Source organism: Pipistrellus kuhlii, unplaced genomic scaffold, assembly GCF_014108245.1.
Source record: "Pipistrellus kuhlii isolate mPipKuh1 unplaced genomic scaffold, mPipKuh1.p scaffold_m20_p_5, whole genome shotgun sequence".
Classification (NCBI taxonomy): Eukaryota; Metazoa; Chordata; class Mammalia; order Chiroptera; family Vespertilionidae; genus Pipistrellus; species Pipistrellus kuhlii.
In genome coordinates, this window is record NW_023425551.1 from 13,543,011 (window position 1) to 13,570,367 (window position 27,357).

The following is a 27,357-nucleotide window of genomic DNA, read 5'->3' on the forward strand; positions in this document are numbered from 1 at the left end:
AGTAAAAAATGAATGCATCACATTATATACTTTGGCAGGACTACATAATTTTGAAAAATATTATAAGCATTCTTTTTGTATAGAGTGTCTCATAAAAATCCTTTCTGATAGTTTTAAAAATGAAATAGGCAAGGATTCAGGAATGGAAGAGGAGGTTCTTATTTATTTTATGTTATTTTCTTTTCAATTGCAACATAGACACATCCTCACACTGAAACTGTGGTTGACCCAACACTTAACCAATGCCCCATTCCGTTCATTCATTCTGTATTTGTCAGTTCATTTAACAAATACTTTTTGAGCCCCTGCTGTGATAGCTGCTGAGGGGAGATTCAAGTCTGACCCCAGCTCTGCACTTATGGAGCCTGAAGACTACAAGGGGAGACAGACATTAAACAAAAAATATATATTATTAAGTTTAGTGCCACAAAAGAAAAAGGCAGTTCACTTTTTTTTCCAGACCTGACATATATTTCACAGTGGGTTCTTAACGGACTTCACCAATTACCTGGAGATTTATAATTACTTGTCTAGCCCCATTCATGTATACAGCTAAAACACTTTCACTTGCAAGAGAAGAAAATACCCACCACAATGTGATACGTATTTTCACTCATTCATCATTTCTTACCAGAGTGAATATATCATTTCCTTTAAAAGCATGCTTTCTACTAGACAAAATTGGGTGTTTATTTCATAAACAGAAAATTATTTCCTGGCTACTCATTAGTTTACTCCACTCATCTCTACCCATCTGCAGCTAGCATGTGTAGTTTTACTAAAACCAAACTACTGTTCTATTTAATGGCCCACAAAACTTAAGGCAAAGAAAAGTGTAAATTCAAGTAAATATGTTATTTATAACAGTATCTAGCCATTTAAAGTGAAAACATAATATGGAAAAACTCATGATATATAGTAATAACTACAAATAACTACAATTGCTGGAAGTATGGCAAATATTTATGCAAGCATTTGATAAGAAAAATAAAAAAGCAAAAATTATAATAGTTGTATTATAAGCCACTGCTTGCCAATACTGTCAGTGCACCAAGGAATGCAGAAGGCCAATGGACCTTGGCTGTTAGCTGGGCCTACACCAAGCACCATCTGTTGAGATAGTGGTGGCTCAAGGCAATTCCTTAACCTGATAATCCTTTTACTGTTTACCAAACTTTACCTTTGATATGCCTGAATGTAATGCTAAAGGGAAAATGTGTATTCAAGTAAATAAAAAGCTGACCTGCCAGAGGTCAGTGTGCTCTTCTTCAGGAAAGAGACACTCCCTGGCCCCAATGCCTTCTAAATTCATATTTCTTGTATAGCATTTTCATTTGTGCATTGTCCTCTTCCTTCAGATCCTGAACTCCACTGCGAAGATCATAGCATTGTGCTAGACTGCTGATGCCTTCAGCTATCCATATTTCACTGTGAGGACTTGGTCACATGGAGGTCAAATTTCTTACTTTGTCCACTCTTCAAAATACTCGTGAGCATCATGTTCCAGATGTGTAGGAGATGAGAGTGAAAGCTTAAAGATGACAATATCTGTGCTCTCAAATATACTACTGCCTTAGGGTAGGTTCCCTGGAAGCAGAGCTGAGACTAGGATTCAGATGCACATGCTTATTCAGGGCAGGTTCTCAGAAGAAAAGGAGCAAAGGAAGCAGAATAGGAAGAGGAAAGGAGTGAAATAAGAGAGTGGTCTCAGCAGATATCTAGCCTCAGTCTGATCTTTTGGGGAAGCTCTGGAGCATAAATTGTCCCAAAGGCGACCTGACCTTGAAATGCGGGGGCTAGTTTTTTGTGCCCTCATGTCAGTTTGTCATTAGCTATAAGCTAGTAGTGGGCTTGGGAGGTGGGTGCTTAAGGCTCTGGGCAAAGAAAATGCTTTTCAGCTAAAAGTGATTCTAGAGAGAAGAGGAAAGATGTGAGCCATTAGCAAAACACAGAAACTAGCCTAAACCAGTTTGGCTCAGTGGACAGAGCTTCAGCCTGCCGACTGAAAGGTCCCAGGTTCGATTCCGGTCAATGGCATGTCAAAATGGATTCCTCTCTGACATCATAACTCCTCTGCTCCCCAATGTGCCAATTTGGTTGTGGGCACATCCTCAGTAGGGGGGGTGCAGGAGTCAGCTGATCAATGTTTCTCATCGATGTTTCTAACTCTCTATCTCTCTCTCTCCCTTCCTCTCTGTAAAAAATCAGTAAAATATATTTTTTTAAAAAACAACAAAAATACACACACAAAAAACAACAACACAGAAACTAGAAAATAGGTCCACAAGCTCCGGTAAAGGGATCGGGTCAGAGCACCAAAACGGACAGGAGTTACACCAAAGCACACCCTCCAAGAGACAGCATAATTGCCTCTTTAAGAAAAAGAAACTTAAAGAAAAAAACAAAAAAAAGAATATAATGCAGTAAGACATTTGGAAAGATACACATCATAAGATTTCTAACTAAACCAGCAGTGTCTCCAGCTCACTCAGCAGCTGTTCATATTCATCTGCATATCCTGACATTATCAGTGGAAGGTCCTTAAAACATGATTCTTCCACTGGGTGGCTGTGTCATGTTAGACACGGGTGTTTCTTAGCTCCTGTTTCTGGCTGTGCATCTTGAAATTGCTTTCCTGGATTATTTTAATCTTATCAAAGCCTTCCTATGTGTGACTCAAACTGAAAAGGAAGGTTGTTTTTTTCTTATTTCCACAGAATAAGTCTGACATGGCTGATCAGATAGCAGCTGAATTAATATCTTAAAAGCAGCTCATTCTCTGCACGAAGCATGTACACATCAGGTTTGCTTTTTATTTCTTGGAGTCAGAAATCATGTTCAAGAAGAATCAAGGGCTGACATAAAAAGAATTATCCTCAAAAGTAAAAAAAATGTCACTTGCTACAGGCTATACTAAACTTTTCACATAGAAATTGCTGTGAACATCTGAACATTGCATGATGGAGTCCAGCATTCATTTCTTCTCCAACAAATATTTATTTAGATACTAGCTAGGTTCAAAGAAATACACTCAAAGAAGGGGCAGATAAGATAAAGCTTCAAGTTTGGAAGAGATATTAGACACCATGATATCAATCAAACTTTTCATAGCAGGGGACATTTTTAAAATATTGAAGTCCGGCCAGTGTGTCTCAGTGGTTGAGTGTTGACCCAGGAACCAAGAGTTTGCAGTTGGATTCCCAATAAGGGTATGTGACCGGGTCATAGGCTCGAAACCCTGAAGAGGATGTACAGGAGACAGCCAACTAATGATATTTCTCTCTCATCCATGTTTCTGTCTCTCCTCTCCCTTCCTCTCTAAAAATCAATAAAAAACATATTAAAAATATTTAAAAATCCTATGCAAACCAAATGAAAGTGCAGACACAGTAGCTGAAGCAGAGACAAGGAACCTAAGCCTTGGATGTTCTAATGTTACCTTGCCAAAATCCTTGAGAAGGACTCAGTTAGTGGGATTTACAGTTTGGGCAATCTAGACCATGGTCAGTGATTTAGTTAAGGCCACACAACTGGTTTGTAGAACCCAGGTCATCCGGTTCTAAGACTGGTACATTTTCTTTCACACCACAGCTAAAGATACAGTTCCTGCCCTCTAAAACTTTGCACCTTGTTCAGAAAGAAAATAAATGTACAAAATAATACAGGCTGTATAACATTAATGATATATAAATGCTATAGAGTAAAAGCTGAAAATTCTAAAGAGAGTGAGATGTGAAGTTGAGCTGCCTGAATCATTTTGAGAAATTAATGAAGTAATCTCAATGTCTGTGTCATATTTCTGAATTTTTTATATAGGAACAGACTATGGCAAGTACCTTTTTTGTGTGTGTGTGTGGGGGGGGGGTTGGTGGTTATGTGTGACAACTAATGAGAGAATGCCAAGTAACCCTACTTAAAAAAAAATAATTATCTCTGCTCCCTAATAACTTACCACCCAAATGTTCCTGAAATCAAATTGAGTTTGGCCTTCTTTTCTCTTATTTAAAAAATATTTTCCTTTATCTTTTAATCTGAAAATTTTGAGTTAAAAGGTAGCTTAAACACTAAATTTTAAAATGACAAAGCCAAAGAGATGTATCACTCCATACTTTAGTCTTTCCTTATACAAGAAAAGCACCTTCTCTGAATCAACAAACTCAGTTTCATGCCCCCCATCACCAGCTTTTCGGCACGCTCACTCCAGCAGCAGTTGCAATAACCAGGGCTTCCTGGGGAAGACAGCCGTTATTTGAACAGTTCACGTGTTTCTGGTTTGTTATACCTGCTCCGGTCTCATAATCCTGTCTGACTTTGACCTCTGGTCTTTTCCTAATTTCCAGCTTCTACACAGGGCAGACTACAGGGGTCCCTTTGGGTGTTGCCTCTCATGTCCTGGTGAAATTTAAGCTCTGGCTCCAGACTTCATCTTCCCTTCCAAGTTCATGGGGGGTCAGTTCCTGCTCCACCCTACCCCCAGCTTCTGGGCTCTGCGCTGTGTTATTCAGCCTCCTGTGGTTTTCCTCCTTGTGGCTTCTGGCGCCGTGCGACAGATCATGCTGGTTCCCCCAAGCTTAGCCAGTCCCTTCTACCCAGATCCCTAACAGAAGAGTCACTGTTTTGTAAAGGCCATGGCTCTAATAGCTTCACCAGGTCAAACTTCTAGAAGAGTAATTCTAAACTCTAATTATAACCCAAGAAATTTACAAGTAAACAGGTCAGTCATTATTTATAATGTCTTCCTTGTCCATAAGCTGGATGTAACTAGACAGGAGAAATAAAATCAAGTAACCGTCAACTATGAGCAGTCAATTAAGCTATCAGGGCGAAAACATTCACCTCTTTCAGGGGATGAATAGATGCAATAATTTTAGCTTCCAAGGGCTGAAAGGTACTGTGGGTGAGTTCTACATTTTTTTTTTTTTTCCTATTTTAGATCAATCCCATGAAGAAAGGGGTTGCTAGCCTCCGTCACAGGTGTCGGTCTGACTACTGAAGGAATAACAGCAGTGAGGGTCACCATGTGGAGAGCAACAGCGCACGCAGGACCTGGCTGGACCTGTCACTGGACCTCTATTCCCTGGATGATATTTTTAGAAGACGGACTAAGGTGTACTGTGAACCAGTTCCAAGCGCTGCGACCTTCCCAGGAGGGAAAGCAGCTGAGTTTTAAATGTTTAAACAACTGATAGGACTGTTGGTGAAGACACTATGGACTTTGGAGAAGGGGAGTGGGAGTGGAGGTAGATGTGTAGAATGTAGGAAAAGAATGAACAACACAGTTTTAGATTTCTAAACGAAATGAGTTGGTTGTTCCTATTTCCTGATGAATATCTCAGAAAAGCACTGCTAATTTTGGCACATGAGGGCAGCGCTTGGGGCCTCGCACAGATGCCAGAACTATGCTCTTAAGTTGAAAGTGAGCTTCGTGGAGAAATGTCTGGAGAGGCTAGGATATAATGGACAAATTGTGGTAGAAGGTAGCAATTTCGGAAGTCAGATTTAGAGTATGAAAGCCCTGCTGACAGATCTATTTCCAAAGGATTTAGGCCTCTCTCGAAAAGTTATGAGGTCATAGCTATTTCACAATTTACACCTTGCCAGGTTTCTGAGGATTTTAGAACAGCATATGTCTGCTATTATTGCATCAAGGTAAACTTGTTTTATTTTACTGACACAGATTTAGAAGTTAAATGAAATGGTGGCTTTATATTTAATGAAGGATTTTTTTATGGTAAGGTAAAATTGATGACTAAAGCTTAATTTCACACAATACTAAGTCTGATTGGGGTCCTATGAATGTCAATGAGGATTTGAACCCCTAAGTTAGCACACACATTCATATGCAAAAAAAACCAAATAAAAATCTCCTTTGCATTGAGGCCCAGCTTCTTGAAAGCAAACCAGTCCTCCAGAGTATTCTCTTTGGTCTCCCCATGTGGTGAGGCCCAATCATTTAGGGCAGTGGTCGGCAAACTCATTAGTCAACAGAGCCAAATATCAACAGTACAATGACTGAAATCTCTTTTGAAAGTGGAAAACTGACTTCTGCCCATGGGCCATTAAGTTTCAATCGCATTGTACTTGCTCACCAGCACGTGGTATTTTAGGAAGAGCCACACTCAAGGGGCACATGTGGCTCACGAGCTCCAGTTTGCTGACCACTGATATAGGTCATTAGTGACATCTTATTCGAAGTATTTCCTTTAGTGCTTTTTAGAATAAAAATGTTCGAAAGCTTTATTGATTACTTTTGAAATTATGTAGGTTTGGTACAATAAATGTTTTTTTTTAAAATATATATATTTTATTGATTTTTTACAGAGAGGAAGGGAGAGAGATAGAGACCTAGAAACGTCGATGAGAGAGAAACATCGAGCAGCTGCCTCTTACACACCCCCTACCGGGGATGTGCCCGCAACCAACGTACATGCCCTTGACTGGAATCGAACCTGGGACCTTTCAGTGCGCAGACCGACGCTCTATCCACTGAGCCAAACCGGTTTCGGCAATAAATGTATTTTTTTTTTTCATGAAAGTGAAGAAGGCCTTACAAAACAGTTGTTGTATTGGGGGACTAGTAGGGTTGGGGACCCTCTGTTCCATAAACATGCCCCAGTATATAAAAAAAAGAAAGCTTCAGATAACCAAGGCCCAAGGAATCCAAGGGATATGGGAGAGTGATCTCAACAAAGCCACCAAATCTATATTCTCTGGTGGCCAATTACATTTCTGGGAGTAGCTGCATCTGGGAGATCTTTGGAGACAAACATTTAATCTTTCAGATAACCAAGCTATACGACGGCTGCTAGCAACATAATTCTATACAGAACACTGATTGTATGAGTAAGCAATGATTATAGAGAAAAAAAAAAGCTTTAAAAGAAGTGATCGTTATTACCCATAACAAAAGAGAGAACCTTTGTCAATGAAAAAATAATTAGGAAAACGAAATGCAGTTCCGTAACTACATGTCCTGAGTTTGTTCACACTTAATAAGTACTTATTAAAACAAGATACTGAAATAAATATGGAAAATAAACAATTAACAAAATGCGAAAACAAACAAACAAACAGATATATCAAGGGATCCTTGAAAAGGACTACCAATCATCCTGATTTTTAAAAAAGTAAATGACCTGATTTCTTTCAATCTTCTTCCTAACTCATTCTCCTAGTTGTGCTTGGAAATAAATCTTGTTTACAGTGCCACACCTCCCCCACCCTTTTAGTTTGTGCTAATCAGATCTTCTTAGCAGTAAGCAGTCCTATATATTTGATATCTAGACCTACGTCTCTAGCACTGATAGATCCTCTGTGAGAAAATAGAAATATCATACACTGCCATTTAACTCATTCCAGATAAAGGCTGAAATAGTTTACATCTCAGGGCACACTTGAAATTGGATTCTCCTATCCTGAGGTGCCTCTACTTCCTGCAGAAATGTTAATTTAGGTCATTTTCTGATACCCTGCATGATGACAACTGTTCCTGAAAATGGATCCAAATAAAAGCATGATGTAAATGTGGGGTAAGCCAGTCCTTTGAGAGAGACTGGGGATCCAGAATTTTCCGAGCCTCCTGGGACACTGCCTATCAAGGCTTAAGAATGTATATCTTAAACTGATATACATGAAATAGTCTTTTATTTTCTCTGCTAAACATTACTTTAAATGACCATACATATCATGGGGAGATTTAACTTTTCTCTTTCAGATTTTTTAAGCAATTTCTATACTGAGAGGAAAACTAAAATTTTTGCTTCACACAATATTTCTATGTGGTTTTAACATTGATTCCCAAACCCATATGTTCTTTATCAATAAACGGGTGATGTAGTTTAGACTTCTCACAGCATTGTTTCATAGACATTATTATACTGAACACTGAGAAATACTTCTATTGGAACATCTGGTAAACAGAAGTCAAACGGAACTTAACTGGTGGTGTGTATATTTTTCTAATTTTTTTCACTTGGTCATATATCTTAGAAGAGATGTAACTTGTTTTTCTTTTCAGGAGAAATTTGAAATAGTAGTCTACCTTATGTATTTTTCTATGTTATGACATTCATCTTGTCATTCTACAGAGCACTGTATGAGCTTTTCAAATAGGTTCTTTAAACTGGATTTTTTTTTTAAGGTTCTCTTAGCAGTGAATTTAAAATCATCTTCACATCTGCTTCTGCCAACTGACTTACCTAATAAATCCCAACTTCCTCGTGGCTACTCGTGCTTTCTCATACCTTGATTGTTTTCTTGACACATTTTGTTTTTAAAGAATAAAAAGTACAGTTTTCACAGCTTCTAGGAATGCTGTCCTACTCAATGTGAGAAAGTCTAAAGAATTCTGAAATCAGAGACTGTTGGTGATTAATAAAAGCATAACATAAACCAAGATGATTTAGAATTGCTTGCAGCTCAGGAAGTGTAAAAGAACCACCGTGCACTTAAAGATATTCCAAAGAAACTAAAGTATTTCTAGGCTTTCCCTAAGAGGCAGCCTTCAACAAAAGAGCTTGAATGTTTGTTAAATTTTATTTGATTCATCAACTTAAAACAAAATGCACCCCATAAATTAAGCAGTTAACTGTTCATGTGCTTATCTCTTCATTCTTTATGGAATAGTTTTAAAGTAAATTCAATGGTATCATTATATAAATCATTTAACAATGAAACAAAACGTTAACCACGTTTTTGCACATTCAATAAGCAAAATCTTAAAATACTGGTGTCAATTAGTAATGATAAAAGAGTATGGAGAAACAAGCATTAAAATAAATTGTTTGAGACATAAAGTTGTAGAATTCTTTTTTAATGTAAATTTGTAATTATTTTAAAATTGATAAACAGCACATGTCTTAGAAATATTGATTTTAAGAGTTTTTTTAATATATGTTTTGCAGAGAGGAGGAGAGAGGGATAGAGAGTTATAAACATTGATGAGAGAGAATCATCGACCAGCTGCCTCTTGCACACCCCCTACTGGGGACGTGCCCGCAACCATGGTATATGCCCTTGACCAGAATCGAACCTGGGACCTTTCAGTCCGCAGGCTGATGCTCTATCCATTGAGCCAAACCGGTTTCGGCTGATTTTAAGAGTTTATTCTACAACAGATAATTAAGATATTAGCCAAGGATGTTTATTCCATTGCATATAATTGCAAGATAAATGAATAATCAAAATGTCCAACAACGGAGGAAGGGTTAAACATATATTCATATACCATGTAATATGTGTATTTTCTAACTTGAAAATATGTCCAAGACAAAAATATTTTTAGAATATATTTTTATTGATTTCAGAGCGTAAGGGAAAGGGAGAGAGAGACAGAAACAACAATGATGAGAATCATTGCTCGGCTATCTCCTGCACACCTGCTACTGGGGATCAAGCCTGCAACCAGAGCATGTGCCCTGACTGGGAATTAAAGCATGACCTCCTGGGTCATAAGATGATGCTCAACACCTGAACCACATGGCTGGTCCAAGCCAAAAATTTTGAGTTAAAGCTTCATGCCACTAATTTGGGATGACAACAATGTTTAAAAAAAACCACAACACTGTATATTTTTCTATCTATAGAAATATAGATATGTCTCCATAATTGTAATGTCTGGAAAGAGATCCTTACCAGGTTGAGTAAATATATTTTAAAAAAATGTATCTGTAACACATAACATTGACGAATTGTTTTATAAAATCAGATTTAAAGCCTATATAGTTTACAGAATGCAATTGTTAAATGTAGGTTATTACCAAATCCTAAATTATAGTAAATCTATAACATACACTTTAAATATTTTACCAGAGTAAAAAGAAACACATTCTCTTTCCAAGAACAGAACTTGGCAGAGTTGAGAAATCTTCAGATGAAGGGTAATATCTCATGATTTAAGACAGATGTGGCCAATGCCTATTTTTACCCCAAAAATACTCTGCATGGTAACTACATATAGGCATCATGCCTTCCATTCTACAGCCGTCTTCCTTGGAGCTCAGTAACTGGCGTAGTGCCGGACAGAGAGTAAACAAGCCATAAATACATTCTGAATGGATGACAAACTCCCAATGTTTAGCAGCTGGTGGAATAGTTAGATGAAGGGAAATTAAGCAAAGATATATTCAAGAGGTGACTGTTGCCAAAACCAGTTTGGCTCAGTGGATAGAGCGTCAGTCTGTGGACTGAAGGGTCCAGGGTTCAATTCTGGACAAGGGGATGTGCCTTGGTTGTGGGCACATCCCCAGTGGGGGGTGTGCAGGAGGCAGCTGATCAATGTTTCTAACTCTCTATCTCTCTCCCTTCCTCTCTGTAAAAAATCAATAAAAATATATATTAAAAAAAGAGGTGACTGTTGTTCACCATGATACTATAAAATTTATATTTTAAATAATCAGATACCAAAAATGTAGTTGTTACCATCATTACTCCTGAGAAGTGATGTGATAGGAAGCCTTGAGATAAGTCCCAAAATTACATGAGGTGATTTAGCTACATACTCTCATGAGACCTTTAATTTTCTTTCTTCCTTGTCTCTCTACAAAAATTTTCATACTTGCTGTAGTCTTGAGTATACTGTTAGACCACCAACAGTAAATCACACTTACTTCAATTATCTCCCCTAGGAGCTGAACTTGTCAGAAAAATAATCACTGGCAAATACAGAGCAGCTTTTTATTAAGAGGTCAAACCTGAGACGATGGTTATCAGGGTAAGCAGAGGAAAGTCTTACTAACACAGTGAAATCCTATCTCAAAAGCATAGCTCAGTTGGAGGTTCATCTGGGAAATAACTGCAGCAAATAGACCAAAAATTGGTTTCCTCATAGGCAAAGAGTGGCATTTTAAGAGGAACAGATGCAAAGCCAGGTGTTATTTGTAAGTAACAGAAGCAGCCAGCAATTAAAACTCCGCTTTCTGAGTTTACAATATGGAAGACACACCTGCACACACAAACATCTCTCAGGAAGAATAACAATGATTTAAAAGGACAATTTGAATATTTACTTAAGGGTCACTGATCCTCAAACTGTGACCTTTCTGTTCTTACCAGGATATATAAAGTGTGGCCAGAATTACTTTATCACCTCCACTATTTAGCAACATTAATTTCTGCATTTCCTTAAACAATGAAGCAGAAGGAGTAATTTCTTTATCTGGATAATCAGCAAGAGCTCTTAAAAGAGTAAAAAAAAAAAAAAAAAAAAAGTAAGAAAAGAACAAGATTCCAACTTTTGAAGCTAGGTTGTGATCTGTATCAAAAACAGGACATGAAAAATCCAGAACTATTTGGCTGTTTGGGTAATAGCATTCACTGTTTGTCTCTAAAAGCACACTAAACTATGTCTCAAGTATGTGACATTTTTTGTATCTCATTTTCACAAAATATGAGAAATTTAAAAAAATGAATTAGAATTTTTCTAAGATTTTTTATAAATATAATTAGGGAATAGTAGAAAACTGACCACAAAAAAATAAAAATAAAAATACTTGACTAATCTAAACACAAAACAAGTTCAAAACCATGTAATTTTCTGTCTTTCCTTCTATCAATAGTGATCATTCAAGAAAGATTCAATTAACTTTCTACTCTAATGCCATTTATTCATTCAGAGAGATAATCTTTAAAGTAATTCACATTTCATTAAAAAACTGAATAGGATGCATAATGACAGACACCACACAAATAGGGATAAATAATATTTTGTCTATTGTGGAGCAATAATCATAAACCAATGCTCTATAACACTCTGCAAATGTATTTCAACGAGACCAAACTGGATTTTGATCTTTAATTCTCACAACAGGATAAATATAGAAAAAAGAGAGGCAGAGCTCATTTGCAATAAAACTAATATAATCTTCTGATGTGCGGATTCACTCCAAAGACCTGTTTTCAATTGCTAAGAACAAAAGTTCTTTAAGTTGTTTGTTGTTTTTAAATTTAGTATTTGCCTTTTCCAAAATCAAAGGATTAAAATAGGGAATTTATACTTCCAGTATATAAAGATATCAACAAATAACAAATATGTGTACAAATAACAAATATGGCTTTTTTTTGAGTGTGTGTGTTTCTAAAAAGGCTGCATCTTCAACACTGCTTGGAAACCTCTTCATCTACATATCCAAGTTCATCATTTATATTTTGTTACCCACATAACTGTAGGGCATAACTCAACTATCAATACATTTCTGCCACGTAGCAAAAATTCCCTTTCCTCCAGTTTCTGGAAACATGCTCCCCCTATCTTCTGGGCCCTTTTAGCAGACACTTTAACATTGGTATTTCTACTGTTAAAGGGCAAGCTCTGCATTTTGTATCATGCTCCCAGAATTCTCTGAAGCCTCTACCCACTGCCCAATTCCAAAATCACTTACATATTTTTGGGTATTTGTTACAGTAGGACCCAGGTTCCAGAAACCAAAACCTATATTGGCTACTTTTTATGCTGTAACAAACTGCCAAACATTAGTGGGTTAAAACCACACACATTTATTACCTGATGGTTCTAGAGGCCAGAAGTCCTAAAGGAATCTTATGGTACTAAAATTAAGAAGTTCACTGGGTTATGCTCCTTCTGGAGGCACAAGGGGAGAAAATCATTTGTCTTATCCAGCTTCCTGAAAACCGTGCATTCCTTGGCTCATGGCCCCTCTGTCTTTCTGCAAAGCACATCATCACTCCAGTTCTTGCTTCTGTCATCATATGGGACTGTGAGCTTCCCACATGCCACTTATAGAAACTCTTACTGAGTCCACCTGTATAATCCAGGATCATTACTCTATCTCAAGATCCTTAAAATATCTGCAAAGTATTTTGAAGATTAGAACTTGGACTGTTTGGTGGAGGTTGGGGGAGGGGAGGGAAGCATTATTAAGGGTACCATTATCTATTTAATATAATATGATTCCCTAGAAATGTAATTAGGCTCAGTGTTGATTGACAGTTTTTAAAAAAAAGTGGTTTAGAAGAGAAAGAACCTTATCACCAAGAGTTCGGCCATCTTCACTCTGCAAGATAATGTTATTTCTGACCCTTGCTCATTAATGTCTATGAAATGTTATATGAGCAGAGGAGTTGTATCATTCTCATTAGTCTCCTAAGGCAGCATTTCTAGAAATAAAGCAATAATTTATTGTAGAATACTGTTGACATGATGTGAATGAACTCTACATGATAAAATTATCTCTGATAAACAACTGGCATCCTCAGTTTGATGCTATCAGTCTACTCTAGCTACAAAAAATAACTCAGGACTAGTCTTTAATTATATTAGAGAAATGAGTACTATAGTGGTCTTCTAATAATCACAGTGCTCTGGTTGACATGGCATTGGTGCGTGTGATTTGTTCAGAGCACTGGTACTCAGGTAGTGTGGTTACCACAGCAGCAGTAATGGCAATAAACCTGTTAGAAATACACATTCTTGGGCCCTCCCCTAGGCCTACTGCCTTGGAAACTCTGCAGTTGAGGCCCAATAGCCTGTTTTAATAAGGCCTCCACAGGATTCTGACTCAAGCTGAAGTCTGAAATCACTAATGAAGAACAGTCTGTTTCATCCTCAGGGTCTGAGTCCACTTTCCATGCAGCTAAGCACACATTCCCTTCAAGGTCTTGGCATGTGTTCCCTCTGCCCTCAATGTTTCATATATAGGTATAAACTATTTTAACACTCACAATCATAGTGAGGATTGAATACACTATTATGCACCTTTAGGGAGGGAGGGGTTAAATAATTTGCAAATGTTAAAGAATAGTAAAGGGTAAAATCAGGAGAATATCAACCCAGATAATCCAGAGCCAGGGTCCTCTTCTCTTACTCATTAAATCACACCGCCAATCTGGAGATCCAGAGCACAGCAGGATAAATTAAACAAAGAAGAAATGATCCCAAATGGACTTTTTCTTACTACCTCTGAGTTTCAGGAAGATATTCTGTGCCACCTGATAAGTCTGGCTTACCTCTCCTGCTGTCTAAATCCCATATGATATTTTTCATTATAATTTTATTTGTATTGAGAGAGGGACAAAATGGCAAATGTTTGTGTAAATGCAAATAATGAAATAACCAAATAAGGAAAAATTTAAATCATTTATACCCATCTTTTCTCAGTTAAAAAATATCTAAAAATCTTTTTGGAAGCTGATGCAAGACCACGTTACATTTCTGGCTTTAAGTTTGGAAAAAGAGAGTTGATATGTTTACCCATAAATGTTCTCTGCCACTATCTTTAAAATTTTCAACTCTACTTCTTGACCCATGAGCTGTTTTTAAAATAAAGTAAATTCTGTACATTATGTGTATCTGTATCTATTTCTTCTCTCCCTTCATTAAGGATTGTTTTTTTTTAAATATCATGAGGAATCATAGTATTTGAATTGAAAAGTGTACTTATTTTCTCTTCTGTAAAGCTTTTTTATTACTTCTCATGAGTCAAGAAAAACGTCTCTCTTGCTTTTACAAACAAGGGTATAACACAAATGCTTAATTGAGCAGACTGATGATTAGATGAGAAAAAATGATGAAAGGAATGATGCCAGCAAAGACAGAATATAGCCATTCATTTTTACCCACAGGAATCAACGACTAGTCACGAACGTGGGTCTAATACTAATTCCAGCGGCAAACAACCCGGAGCGCCAACTCTCCGCGGAGGCCCATGTCTGCATGCAGACAGCTTTTTTCTTGTTCCTCTTGTTAAAATACACCGACCCCTCTCTCTCTCCCATAAGTTTTAAATGAAAGATTAAAAACATAGTGAATGCTGGGGATTTTCTCCCACTCTGAAATCTACTCATTCGAAGATGAAAATGTTTTCTCCTAAAAACAAAACAAAACTAGGCAACAGAGCTATCCTATGAATTGTCAGTAGGAATTGCCCTGGCCATTAGCCATCATAGATCTAATTTCTTGGCATCAGTTGGATTAAAAAAAAGGAAAGCATCTCCAATGAACCTGCACCATTGATGAAGTTATGGACCAGTCTTCATCCCTATGTGCTTCCACATGCACAGACTAGCCTGCTTCTTTTTACCTTTGATCATCTACCAGAGAAAGTGACGATGGTTTTTGAACAAGCACCTTGCGAGTTTGAATTGATATTGCCGGGCTTTTCCAATACCTTGGTTGATTCGCAACACAAGACCTTTCAGACACTAAATGGCAGGAAAAAAAGCCCTTCTAAGGGTTTCTAAATCCCTCCTATTCTCATATCAAGATTCCTCCAGTCAATTCCTACAGGACGAAAAGTAGCACCATTTCATGTTAAAGACACCCAAGTGAGTCAGAGGACTTGGCCGGCAGTTTAACTGAGCCCTACTACAAAACTCTAATAGAAGTGCCACATGTAATTAGTCCTGAAGCAGGGAACAAAGCTATTTCATTTTAGAAAGCAGGATAATGAAATTTGAAAAATAAAATAAAGCAAACCTCTTACCTTTTGTAGCAATTCGTACACACTGGGTTTTAGTTTCCTGATGGAGTAAAAACGAAATAAAATAGTCAGTGTAAACACAGGCTTCCTATTTCAAAAACTATAACCATTATAAAGATCAATCTGAGGTTATAAAATAGGCTTATAAAGAATACAATTTATATGTATTTTGTATGTATTCTCAGATAATTTTTTAAATGTAAGATAAAGACTTAAGCCCTGACCAGTGCGCTCAGTGATTAGAGTGTTGGCCAGAGCACAGAGGATCACGAGTTCGATTCCAGGTCAAGGGTACATGCCTCTGTTGCAGATTTCATCCTGGCCCCAGTTAGGGTGTGTGTGGAAGGCAACCAATCAATGTCTCTCACACATCAATGTTTCTCTCTCCTCTCCTCTCCTCTCCTCTCCTCTCCTCTCCTCTCCTCTCCTCTCCTCTCCTCTCCTCTCCTCTCCTCTCTCTGCTCTCTCTCTCTCTTCTCTCTCTCACTCTCGCGCTCTCTCTCTCTATCTCTCCTCTCGCGCTCCCCTCTCTCTCTCTCTCTCTCTCTCCCTCTCCCTCTCCCTCTCCCTCTCCCTCTCCCTTCCCCTCTCCATCCCTCCCATTCTCTCTTAAAAGCAATGGAAAAGTGTATCCTCAAGTGAGGATTAACAGCAATAACAACGAACAACAAATAACTTAAGATTTCCCCCCAATATTTTTCTAAACATTTAGGTGTTCTTTTTGACATTGTAATGAAACAGGCTGTCATGTCTGGGACAAGTATAATGGCATTCTATTTGCATTTTGTACTTTTTGAATAATCCGAAAGAAAACATGTTTGAAAAGCTAATACAAATCAGATCTGAATATAAACTTCACTTTCACCTCATAGCTGCACACTCAGATCAAAGCTGGGCAGTACATACTGTCACTTGGAGCCTTCCATGACTAAAGAGTTTAATAATATCGATAGTTAAAACCATAAAAAAACTACTTCACACCCTGGCAGGGTGACTCAGTTGGTTGGAGCATCCTCCCATACACTAAAATGTTGTGGGTTCGATATCCAATCAGAGCACATATTTAGTTACAGGTTCAATCCTGGTCAGGTTGAGAATGGGAGGCAGCTGATCTCTCTCTCTCTCTCTCTCTCTCTCTCTCTCTCTCTCTCTCTCTCTCTCTCTCTCTCTCTCTCTCTCTCCTTTTCTCCCAGTCTAAAAATCAATTAAAAAAACTCCCACATATCCTTGTGTGAGGAGTAAAATAAATTACATCACAGTTGCAACATAATTTATCTGAACATAATTTATGTTCTTTTTTCTTTTTAATTTAGTTGTTAGGGAATAAATCTTACTTGGTGTGATTATTTTCCTCCTCTTGTTAGACAGATAGGAAATAGTAGACATTGAAAGGACACAAATTATCTTTTCCTTTTTTTTTTTTTTTTTTTTTTTAATGCTCTGGGGTGGCACTGGGAGTTGGAACACATTTTAGACCTACAATTCCCAGACTTAAGCTCAGTCAGCTCACATGTTTGAATATACAAGAAGTTGGAAAAGATGTTAAAGCCAGTAAACAAGACAGGGGCTATTTGTTTTTTAGATGCATTTATAACTGCATCTTGAGTAGTTCTATATCTTGATAAACTAAGAGCTTACAATTCTCTCTTAATCATTTATTTTTAAATTAAGTAAAATAAATTCTTGAAGGGGAATCAGTAATTAAACATGAAAGTATGCACTTCTATTCCTTCACTGTGACCTCAGGCCTTCACAGTGAATGGCCAGAGGTTAGTTCACTTTCCTGTAGAGCCCTGATAGGATTTTGATCTCCTAAAAGCAAATGTTAACTCTATCAGGATTACCAATCATCGCTGGTAGGAGCCATGCCAATTTAAAAACTCTTTGCCAGGGGAACTGAAATATATTGTTGTTACTCTGTACTTTGATTATAACACGTGTAGATAAACATTTAGAAGAGGCTGTGCATAAGAAAGCTTGCTTTTGTTTATGAAAAATATATATTTTTTTATTTTCAAGAGGAAGGGAGAAGGAAAGACAGATGGAAATATCAATGATGACAGAAAATCATTGATTGGCTGTCTCATGCACATTCTCTACAGGGGATTGAGCCCGCAACCTGGGCAAGTGCCCTTGACTGGAATCGAACCTGGGACCATTCAGTCTGTGGGCTGATGCTCTATTCACTGAGCCAAACCAGCTATGGCAGGAAAGCTTTTTAAAGAGTGCCACATAAAATCCTTTATAAATAACATGCATTCATTAATTCTCCTCTCATACCACACACGAAATTACAAAAGTTAAATTGTACTCTATCAACTCTTCTATATGAATACCCAAACACAGAAATATGCTTTCAACCCATTTCTCTAAATTTAGAATGGAATATTCACTTCTACAGTCATTTGTCTTTTGAACAGCCTGGTATTACCAAAGGTAGGGAATGATGTGCAGGTGGGAAGTGGGCAGCTGACTTGCCTGGAAAGATTCCCTCCCATGAAAAAATATACTAGAAGACGAGAAGAGCATTTTCACCCCTCTGGCTCTGGGGTGCATTTTAGAAAATGGTCTGGGGCATTTTTCTCTGCCATATTCTTTTAAACCAACCCTTTAGGGTAAGCAGGAAGGTAAAGTTTTCATTCAAAAGCAACCAGTCAATACCCTACTCTCTCATGGTCCCTGCAGAAATATAAATGCATTGTTATGTTTTCCAGTTAAGCTATTCCTACATATAACTGCTGCAACTAGATAGCACATACTTCACCACACCTCTCACGTACCCACCTCAGGGACTCAATTACCCAGACCCAGCAATTTCCTATAAAGCTACTCGTAAACAAAAAATGTCATTGTGCTAGTGGATTCCAAATGGTGGGCATTTTCTATTCTTAATGTTTTTTTTTTGTTGTTGTTTTTTTTTTCTATCTCTCTCCGGGAAAAGATAAATTAGATAAGTTTTAGGGAAGAAAATCTTTCACAGAGACCAGCATGAGGCATGAAAGGCCAGGTTATTTCCCCATGCATGGAGCCGCTGGTAGCTTCTAACTTCCTGTTGTGTTTTCCTTTTCAATATTCATTGGGGATCAGTGGCGGTGCTCAACACCACTGCGTCCAAAATGGGAAAAGGAGGGGCGGCCAGGGAGCTGGAGAACAGACTCCTCCACGGGCCCAGCATCCAGCCCTCGCCGGGCAGCCTTCTGTTTAGGTTCTGTCAGCCGGACCGCAGGTGTCCTGTGTGTAATCGGGGGATTGTTACTTGTTATTTACTACTCGGCTTGTACCCTCCTGAGAAGTTTGTAAGGGTTTATTAGCCTGCCGCGGGACACGCATTCTGTTGGTCCTGCAGTCGATGTAATCTTCTGAAGTGCGCCACTCCTGAGCCAAGAGGACAGAACAATGGCCCATATTCACCAGGGCTCCAGTCCCAGCAGCAAGTCCCCCCCTCCCTACACACACACACACACACACACACACACACACACACACACACCCCTTCCCAAAGTGTTTTGCTCACAACTGCTCTTGTGAGCTTGCTGGAAGCAGGTTCATAGAAGCAGTTACTAGGAAACAGGGATCCTGTGCAAGGGAACACGTGGAGCCCCCGGCTCAAAACCATGCACGTTGCTGGGAGCAGAAGCAACAGCCCCCCTACACATCAAGTATCCTCCCTCGCCCACCCAGCTCTGTTTTTTGTTTTTTTTTAACTGACAGATGATGCTACTGAGCATTGATAACATCTGTCTGCAGCTGTATCTCCGGGCAGTGAAGAAGCAAATCTTGCAGGAGGCTTACCTTCTCCACACTGCTCATTGCCTGGAAATAGATGTTGTACCCCTTGCGTGGTGCCAGAGGGGGATTCCAAAAGCCCTGGTAGGTCCTGTTGTCCCCCACGGTGAAGGGGGCAGGCTCAGGCAGGTTCCCAGGGGGCAGCTCTGCGGCAAAGTAGTAGGGCGCACCCCCGCTCACGGCGTTCTGGTAGGTGACGGGGACCTGGTAGCACTCCATCGCTCCCGCCTCTCGCTTCGTCCGGTGCGGGTGCAGCTCCTCCACCACAATCTGGTAAGCACTTCACGGGAAAGAGAAAATAAAAGCACTCAGAGATGCCACATGCTAAGTGTTCTCACAAGGAGAATGAAGTATCGGGCAGTAGCAGGCAACACTTCGCAAAATCTTGAAAGTCAGTCTTCACACCCTGCTCTCTTGTTTTCAGCTATTTTGCAGTCAGACAGAATCGCACATGGATGCCAACCCCACCGTGATGACGGAGGGAGTGAAAAGTGTTTTAAAAGATCAGGAAAGACCTCTACACACTTTTACCTGTTAAGAAATGAGTCACCCTAATAAGGAACCTGACATTGACCAGAGGCACACCATAAATCACTTGTCTGATATTGTGAAATAGTTCAAGTTAACATTTTCCTTTGAAATGAAGGCATGGAAGGCCAAGCTCCAAGGCCCAGCAGAATGGCTGCCCGGGGCGGAGCTCGAGGCTCTGGTTTGCAGAATCAGGAGATAGAATGTGCTGAGGTCTTCCCACCTGTGACCTTGCCCCCGACTCGCTGTGGCTCACAGCCCTGTGGATCCACAGCACCAGTGACGTGCTGCCACGCGGGCACAGATGGACAGAAATCTGTCCTCGCCCCCAAAATAGACTGCCTCTTCCGTCTCCGGTTGTTAATAATAAAATGTTACCAATTGCAGAAGCAGATGGCATCTGGCCTATTAAATCTCAAAACCTAAACCCTTCAATGTCTTCCTTAAATGTCTTCAACTTTTCTGTAATAGCTGTTATATTACAGAGGAAAGAAAAAAAAAATGCAATTTTAAAATCAAGATCTGCCTGACCACTTATATTTTTTATAAATTTCTGAAACTGCTCTATCAATACTATCCTTTCTCCAGAGGACATTCTTTAGGCAAACATTTTTAGGAAATGCATCCCCAAGAAAGTTATTAATATATTTACATATTGTTCAATAATATAAAAGAATTATGCTTCAGAAGTCCAGAAAGTTGTTAGAAAGTGACTTGTGGTCCCATACATGAACTGAATATGAAAAAACTGTGTGGAGAGCTGCATGCTTGACTCTGAGTCTCCAGGAAAATATGATCAATCAATACAGGAAAAATAGGTGCTGTTAAATGGATTTCCAGAGGAAATAGACTATTTTCTTTAATGAACTTCCATAAAAAGGAAAAAAAAAAGGTAAGGAGATAAAAAGACACACAGACCCACACACAGACACACACACACACACACACACACACACACACACATACACGGGGCAGGGTGTAGGGGGAGAGATTGAATCTGCCTGTATGACAATTAAGACAAATTTTATACTAGATTAGAATCTGCTATGAAATTCTAGTTTAATATAAATTGTGTTATACCTACAAACAGAAGACCTTCATATATTTAACAAAGAACTTTATAAATTAATCCCCCCTTTAATTATTCAAGTTTCAATTTCCCATTAAAATAGTGTTAAGAAATTGGTAGGTTGGTATCTATCTTCTTTCCTTTAGAAATAGTATGAACATTTTATTAATGCCAGAAATTCAGATTTGGGCAAACAACTAAGGCAGAAGTCTATGTTATTTGAAATTATATGAACTGCATCATTTTCTATATCTCTGCCAGGCTGGGTCTGAAAGCTCCTAGAAATGCTCTTTACAACATACATGCTCTCAAGGGGTCCATGGAGGAGCCTCTTGTTAATATGGTGGCTAGAGCATCAATTTTAGGGTCAAAGATAACTTGGTCTAAATCCAACCATGAAATCCAGCTAAGAAATATTAAGCATAGACAGAGAGAAAGAAGAAAAAAAAAATCATAGCTGGCATATGCCATATTAAGCACACCTACTATTTTTTTTCCTGCTCATTTTCAACTTAGAATCTATATTTGTATTACATATGTTTTCATATTCAATGGATACTTACATACTAATATATGTAGGTAAACCGATACAAGCACACATTCAGTCTTAACTAATTCTATTAAATTGACACAGGTAATATATTACAAAAATAAGAAATTTCATTCAAAACAGCTCATCACTCCAGATCGACGAGGAACAAAGCAAACAGCTGCTATTGGAGGGGAGGTGAAGGAAGAAAAAGTACAATCTGCTCTTTTGGAGGGACCTCATTGAACTTAAGATGGACTAAACTAAAAGTGACTTAACTCATTAAAAAAATAATATCTTTTCCTTTCATTGTTCAATTTGTCTGTGCTAGCTCTTCTCCAACCATATTATTTTACTTATAGTTTGGACAGTTCCTTTCCCCCTCTACTCTCTTATTTATCAATACAAATTAATTAAAGGACAGAAAACACGGAATGAGAAATCAAATTAAAAGTGATTTGACTGATTACATGAAATGGGCCTGTGCTTTCTCATCCTCCTGGTTGTCTAATTGCCTAATGGTACTTAATTCCAGCTAGATTTAAATATTATTTGAGCTTAGTACTCTAGCAATTTAAAATATTCCAAAGTCACTTGAAGAGCTTACTCACTCTACCCATATTTCATGTATTCCCCATTCCTTTTAATTACATTTAAAAAATATTTCTACAGTTAAGTTAAAATCAATTTACTGGCATTATGAATCTTCACTCAGTACTCAAAATATGATTTCCTTATATTAAAAAACTAAAAATGATTTCACTATGCTATAATCCATTGTAATTAAACACTGGAATGTAGTCATTTTTAATTTTGCGGGAGGCCAAATAATGACATTTCATCATACAATTTCTCTTCAGTTTATAAGACTAAAAAAAAAACAAACACAAAGGGATTTTGACTTTATTTGACATATACTCAAAAAGTGAGTATATGATGCATCTGGTAGATAGTTTCCTTGATGCAATGCTTAAAAAATGTTGGAGGTAGACCCAAAATTATCAATGACAGCCTGCAATGGATTTTTCAACTGCTAATAACTAAACTATCTATGAATCTGACTAGTTTCAGTTTGTACACATTCTTAGTGACACCAGATAACAAAGTTTATACAATTCATATTCCCTCTTTTTTTTTTTTTTTTTTTTTAATTTAAAATGTCTCCTTAAAGCTTCAGGAGATTTTCTCCAGTTCCAATGTCTTAGTATTTCTCTTATGAACAGACTTCCCAAGATCTTAAAGCCACCACCACCAACATTTTGATGAACAAGAATAAAGGTTTTAATTTTAATTTAGGTTGCCATCGTATTTCCTGCTCTTCATATCTGAGTAATTAAGCTCAAAATCGTGGCATTAACTTTAACAAAGTCTATTGTTGATCTGTTTTATCTCCCTTGTAATATACTATCTGGGGTATATTCCAAGTATCCAGCTCAGCACCTAGCACACACTGAATGCTATTGAATGAATGAATTTATAAAAACATTAAGGAGCAAACTCTATCCAACAAGGATTTCACAGGTGCTATGACAGAGGCTCTTAGAAATGGAGTTTGTTTGACATTAGCAAGGCCCAAGCAGAAATAATTAGATATTTCACTGGAGTCGGGACAAATGGATGATGAAATGCAGTCTGGCAGAGGCTAGTCATTCTGTAATGTAAGTAAAGAAAGATCCTAATATTTGGAGCTTATGATAGCAAACAAAGGTAACTGATGGATGCTCTCAGGAGACTGAGCTAGGTGCTAAATAGGTATGGCTTTTATTGGGAGGGGAGGAGTTGAGCCACAAACAGACTGGGAATGGCAACAAGCATTGACAAAGAAGAGATTCAGACAGACTGACAGAAAGAACCTGGCTAGAAAGTGAGTTTTAAAACTTGAAGGTAGTAATAAGGATCCAATAAAAGATGTGAAGTACCAGACCATATAGATAGTGCTTTGGAATTTTTTATGTCATCAAGTCGGGCCCTCATTTTCAAAGAAATTATAGAGCTGGACAAGTTAAGTGTCAAGATAAGGCTCTAATTACTACAAGCAATACCGAAGATAGGAATGTGGTCAGAGGAAAGAAGACAGGATGATATGATTAGAGGATTTAAAAAAAGCAAAGAGGCTGGATTCATTGGAAGCCAAATTGCCAACTAGACCAGTCTGGTTCTACCACTAGGCCCCCCACCGATGGGTGAAAACAGATACATGGACAGATCTTTTTTTTTTTAAAGGAGGTTGGCCAGTGTGGCTCAGTGGATGAGCATTAAACCTATGAACCAGGAGGTCATAGTTTGATACATGCCAGGTTACAGGCTCGATCCCCAGTGTGGGGTGTGCAAGAGGCAATGATTCCTTCTCATCATTGATATTTCTATTTCTATCTCCATCTTCATCTCCCTCACAGAAATTAAAAAAATATATATCTTAAAAAAATACTTAAAAATGGAAATGATAAGATTAGATTATCAGTTTAAAATACTTTTTATTTTTTTATATTTCATTTAATTATTTCTTCTCGCAGTATTAAATTTATTTGAGCACTTATCTTCAAAGTGTAAAATTGGTAGTTCTCAGACATTGGGCTCAATTTCAGAAAAGGCCAAATGTCTTTCCAAAAAGTACAAAGAGGTGCATGTCTGTTAGAAAAAGAGAATATATGATGAACAAGAATTATTCGCATAACTATGAATTCAAACTATGTGGATTTTTGGTAATTAATAATTTGTGTTAGATAAAAAAAATAGAAGAAGGATATTTGATTTAATTCAACAAATTGTCTGAATACCAGCTTTGAGCAAAGGATTTACAAGGAAGGCTAAGACAGTTCGCATTGTCTATGACAAACAGGGAGACAGGCTCTGTGTTTTGTTGTGATCATTTTAATCTTTGCAAGTTTCTATTGCCTAGCACTATGCCTGACACCTAATACCTGGTCAGTCAATATTTGTGTAATAAATTGATTAAATGATTAGAGAGTTAGTGCATACTATGTTATACAGATAAATAATACACTGTGTTTCCAACTTACATTAAATAAAACTGAATTCACTCAAATATTTAACTTTTATAAGATAAAAGCAAATACCTGGCAGCTCATCTAAAAAACAGTAGCAGAATGGAACGCATACAAAGTAAATTTTATCACAGATAGGATGTGTGAATGATTCCGACTACTTGTCAATAGAAAAAGATGTTGAATGAAAGCATTTTCTCTTTCTCTTTTGGATCAACAATCAGACTCACTCACAGTTTATCGATTCATGAATAGCATTGCATTCTTACTTTGCTTTTTCAAGTAGCCAATGTTTCCCAGGTGTTTATTCTACAAGAGTATTCAGTCATCATTCTTCTTCTCTGCTGTGGTAGTCCCAGGCATATTAGCCAGACAGACTCATGAGAGTTTTCTTAATGAACTAAGGTTGTTTTATCATTATACTTCTTTCTTTCTAGTGACATAGGATTATCTAAACGGTTAGTATATGCTTATAAGGTCAAATGCATTCATTATACACATAAAATAAAGATTAATTTTACTTTTTAATGAACATGTAAACAACTTGAGATAAGTCAAATATGAAATATCTGCACTGTTTTTTGTGCCTTGATTTATTTCTCAATAGAAGTATGAAAACAAAAGTATCCACAAAAATCTGCAACATTTTAATAGAAACTTGCATCAGTTTTAAATATTTACTTAAAATGATCAGCATAATTTGACTCAATCCCTGAAAACATAGGTCATAATTTTATGGAGGATGAGAGATTTTAATACTGGAAAGATAAAGGAAACAGAAATTGAATTTTAATATTTCCTATGGAATTCCTGATAAGCAACAACTTAGGAATTAAAAGGTCACATAGGCTACATTCATTCTACTTTTATTTTCTCAAAGCTTCCTATTTTTCAATCATTCTTGTGAAGTTATGCATAAAGGATTTGATGCATTGGATAGGAGGTATTTTCGCATTCTATTTCAGACAAAGACCTTCAAAACTCATATACCATAGATATCAACAGAGGAAGTGAAATGAAATGGGACTGGAAAAAAAAAAATAAAAGAGCTATGCTCTTAAATCAAACAGCACAGAGAGGTGAATGATTGAATTCATGAATATCTCAAAAATCCCCTTAGCATTCTTCTCTTAACTACAAGTCTATCTATCTCAGGCTTTTTCCAAATGAAAAAATGAAACAAAATAAAACAGAAATAAAGCTCCTGATAGTAATTGGCAAATGATTGTCTCAGAGAAATGATCTACTCACTACTAGTATATTGGCTGCTCAGTAACTATGAGAAAACATCGCTCACTTTGGCTGTTTTATCCCTTTAACTATTTCCCCCCCCTCTTACCTGATAGGGGCACCTTTGGCCTGTGCTGGTCTCAACAATACAGTTATTGTGGTGGCAGTTTCATTGAGAGAGGCATCAACTCCTTCATAGTCAGGCAAAGTTGGAGCTGATGAGGAATTAATGAGAAAAAAAAAAAGTTTCAATCAATTAACAGTAACATATCATATTTCAGGTTGAATAAATGATCCTGACCAAGGAAAAACATCACTTTAATACTTAATTGTCTGAAATGAACCTTATTTTGTAGAATAACATATACCAGTGAATGTTAACCCGGGGAATCTAGGACAGCAGAAGATATAGAGTCAAGAATTATTAAAATTTAAATAATAAATTGGCAATGTGTGACACACCCCAAACACTTTGTGAAGCTGTTTCAGGTTTTAGTTTCCCCGAGTCCTTGAATTCAACAATGATGGGATGGGATGAAGGTGGAAACAGTGGAGACTCTCAGGAGCCATGGTAATGGAGCTACACATGGGGATGTGGAGATAAGAATGGTGGAAGTGCTGTAAAGGATGCCTGGAGAGGAGGTGTCCTTCAGGGGCTTGTGGTTGTACAACGATCCCGTATTGGTGTCTGGGCCATTTTCACCATTGTGGTTACAATAAGGAACATACCAAGGATATCAAGGACGTGTGATGACTGGGAATGGGAACATTCATTTTTATTTACCACAAACTAACACAATAGTTGCTAGATTCCTGAAAAGAAGAAAGATACATTTTCCAAATGTTTGATAATGTTTGGGGAGAGGGGAACTTCCTTCTCCAACTGGTTGAAAAAGTAGCCTCAATTGGCTTTTAATTATTTCCATTGAGAAGGATGTTTGCAGGAGTCTATAATCTGTGAAATGTGTGCATTATTAGAATAACAGAACAAGTGGCATCTGATCAATTTTTAAAGTAGTTCATTCATTCATCGAACATTTACTGAGTACACACAATGAGCTCTAAATAGAAAGGAAAGTGAAGTGTGGCCTCTTATATTAGCAGAATTAAAAGGAGGGCATCACAGTTCATCAGAAACGAGAGTCATAAAAATTTATAGCAGAATTTTAGGTGACCAAAAGAGGAAGACAGTTAATTTGCTAAAAGAGTGGTCTCTACACTAGATGGATTTGAAGCACCTAGATGGCTTCTTAAAACACAAATTGCCATCACTTTCTTCCAGAGTTTCTGATTCAGTAGGTCTGGGGAGGGGCCTGACAATGTGTCTTTCTAGAGATTTTCCACATGACATTGATGGGGTTGACCTGGAAACCACACCTGGAGAGCACTACCCTAAACTAGTGTTGGAAAAAGGGAAGATGAAGCGGGAAAGGCTTCAGGGTTTGGGTGATGCTTAAGCTGAATGTTAAAAGAGTAAAAACTCACCAGAAAGAGAGGGCATATACTCAAATTCCAGAGAGAGAAAACAGTAGGGTTGAAGACACCTAACACAAAATGACAAGATGTGTTCTAATGACTATAAGCAGTTTAATATACCTGAACTTTGTGTCCACAGTTAGGAGTGGTGAATGGGAGGAACTATACAATGAAGAGACACAAATGCTAACCATGCATGAATGATTGGATTTTATCCCACTAAATACAATATGTTAGACTAGAGGCCCTGTGCATGGGTTTGTGCACTGGTGGGGTCCCTCAGCCTGGCCTGTAGGGATC

At 37.7% G+C, this 27,357-nt stretch overlaps 1 protein-coding gene across 7 annotated transcripts in view; it reads right to left on the bottom strand.

The window, feature by feature from the left end:
- Positions 1 to 27,357, bottom strand: part of PTPRK (protein tyrosine phosphatase receptor type K) — a 452,587-nt gene that overhangs the window by 63,192 nt on the left and 362,038 nt on the right. For all 7 annotated transcript variants that reach the window (XM_036414972.2, XM_045572992.1, XM_045572993.1 and 4 more), the window contains exons 11-13: positions 25,691 to 25,796; positions 19,227 to 19,500; positions 15,438 to 15,474 (exon numbers count right to left, since the gene is read on the bottom strand). In XM_036414972.2, coding sequence (XP_036270865.1) covers positions 15,438 to 15,474; positions 19,227 to 19,500; positions 25,691 to 25,796 — 417 coding nt within the window. The remainder of the gene's footprint in view (positions 1 to 15,437; positions 15,475 to 19,226; positions 19,501 to 25,690; positions 25,797 to 27,357) is intronic.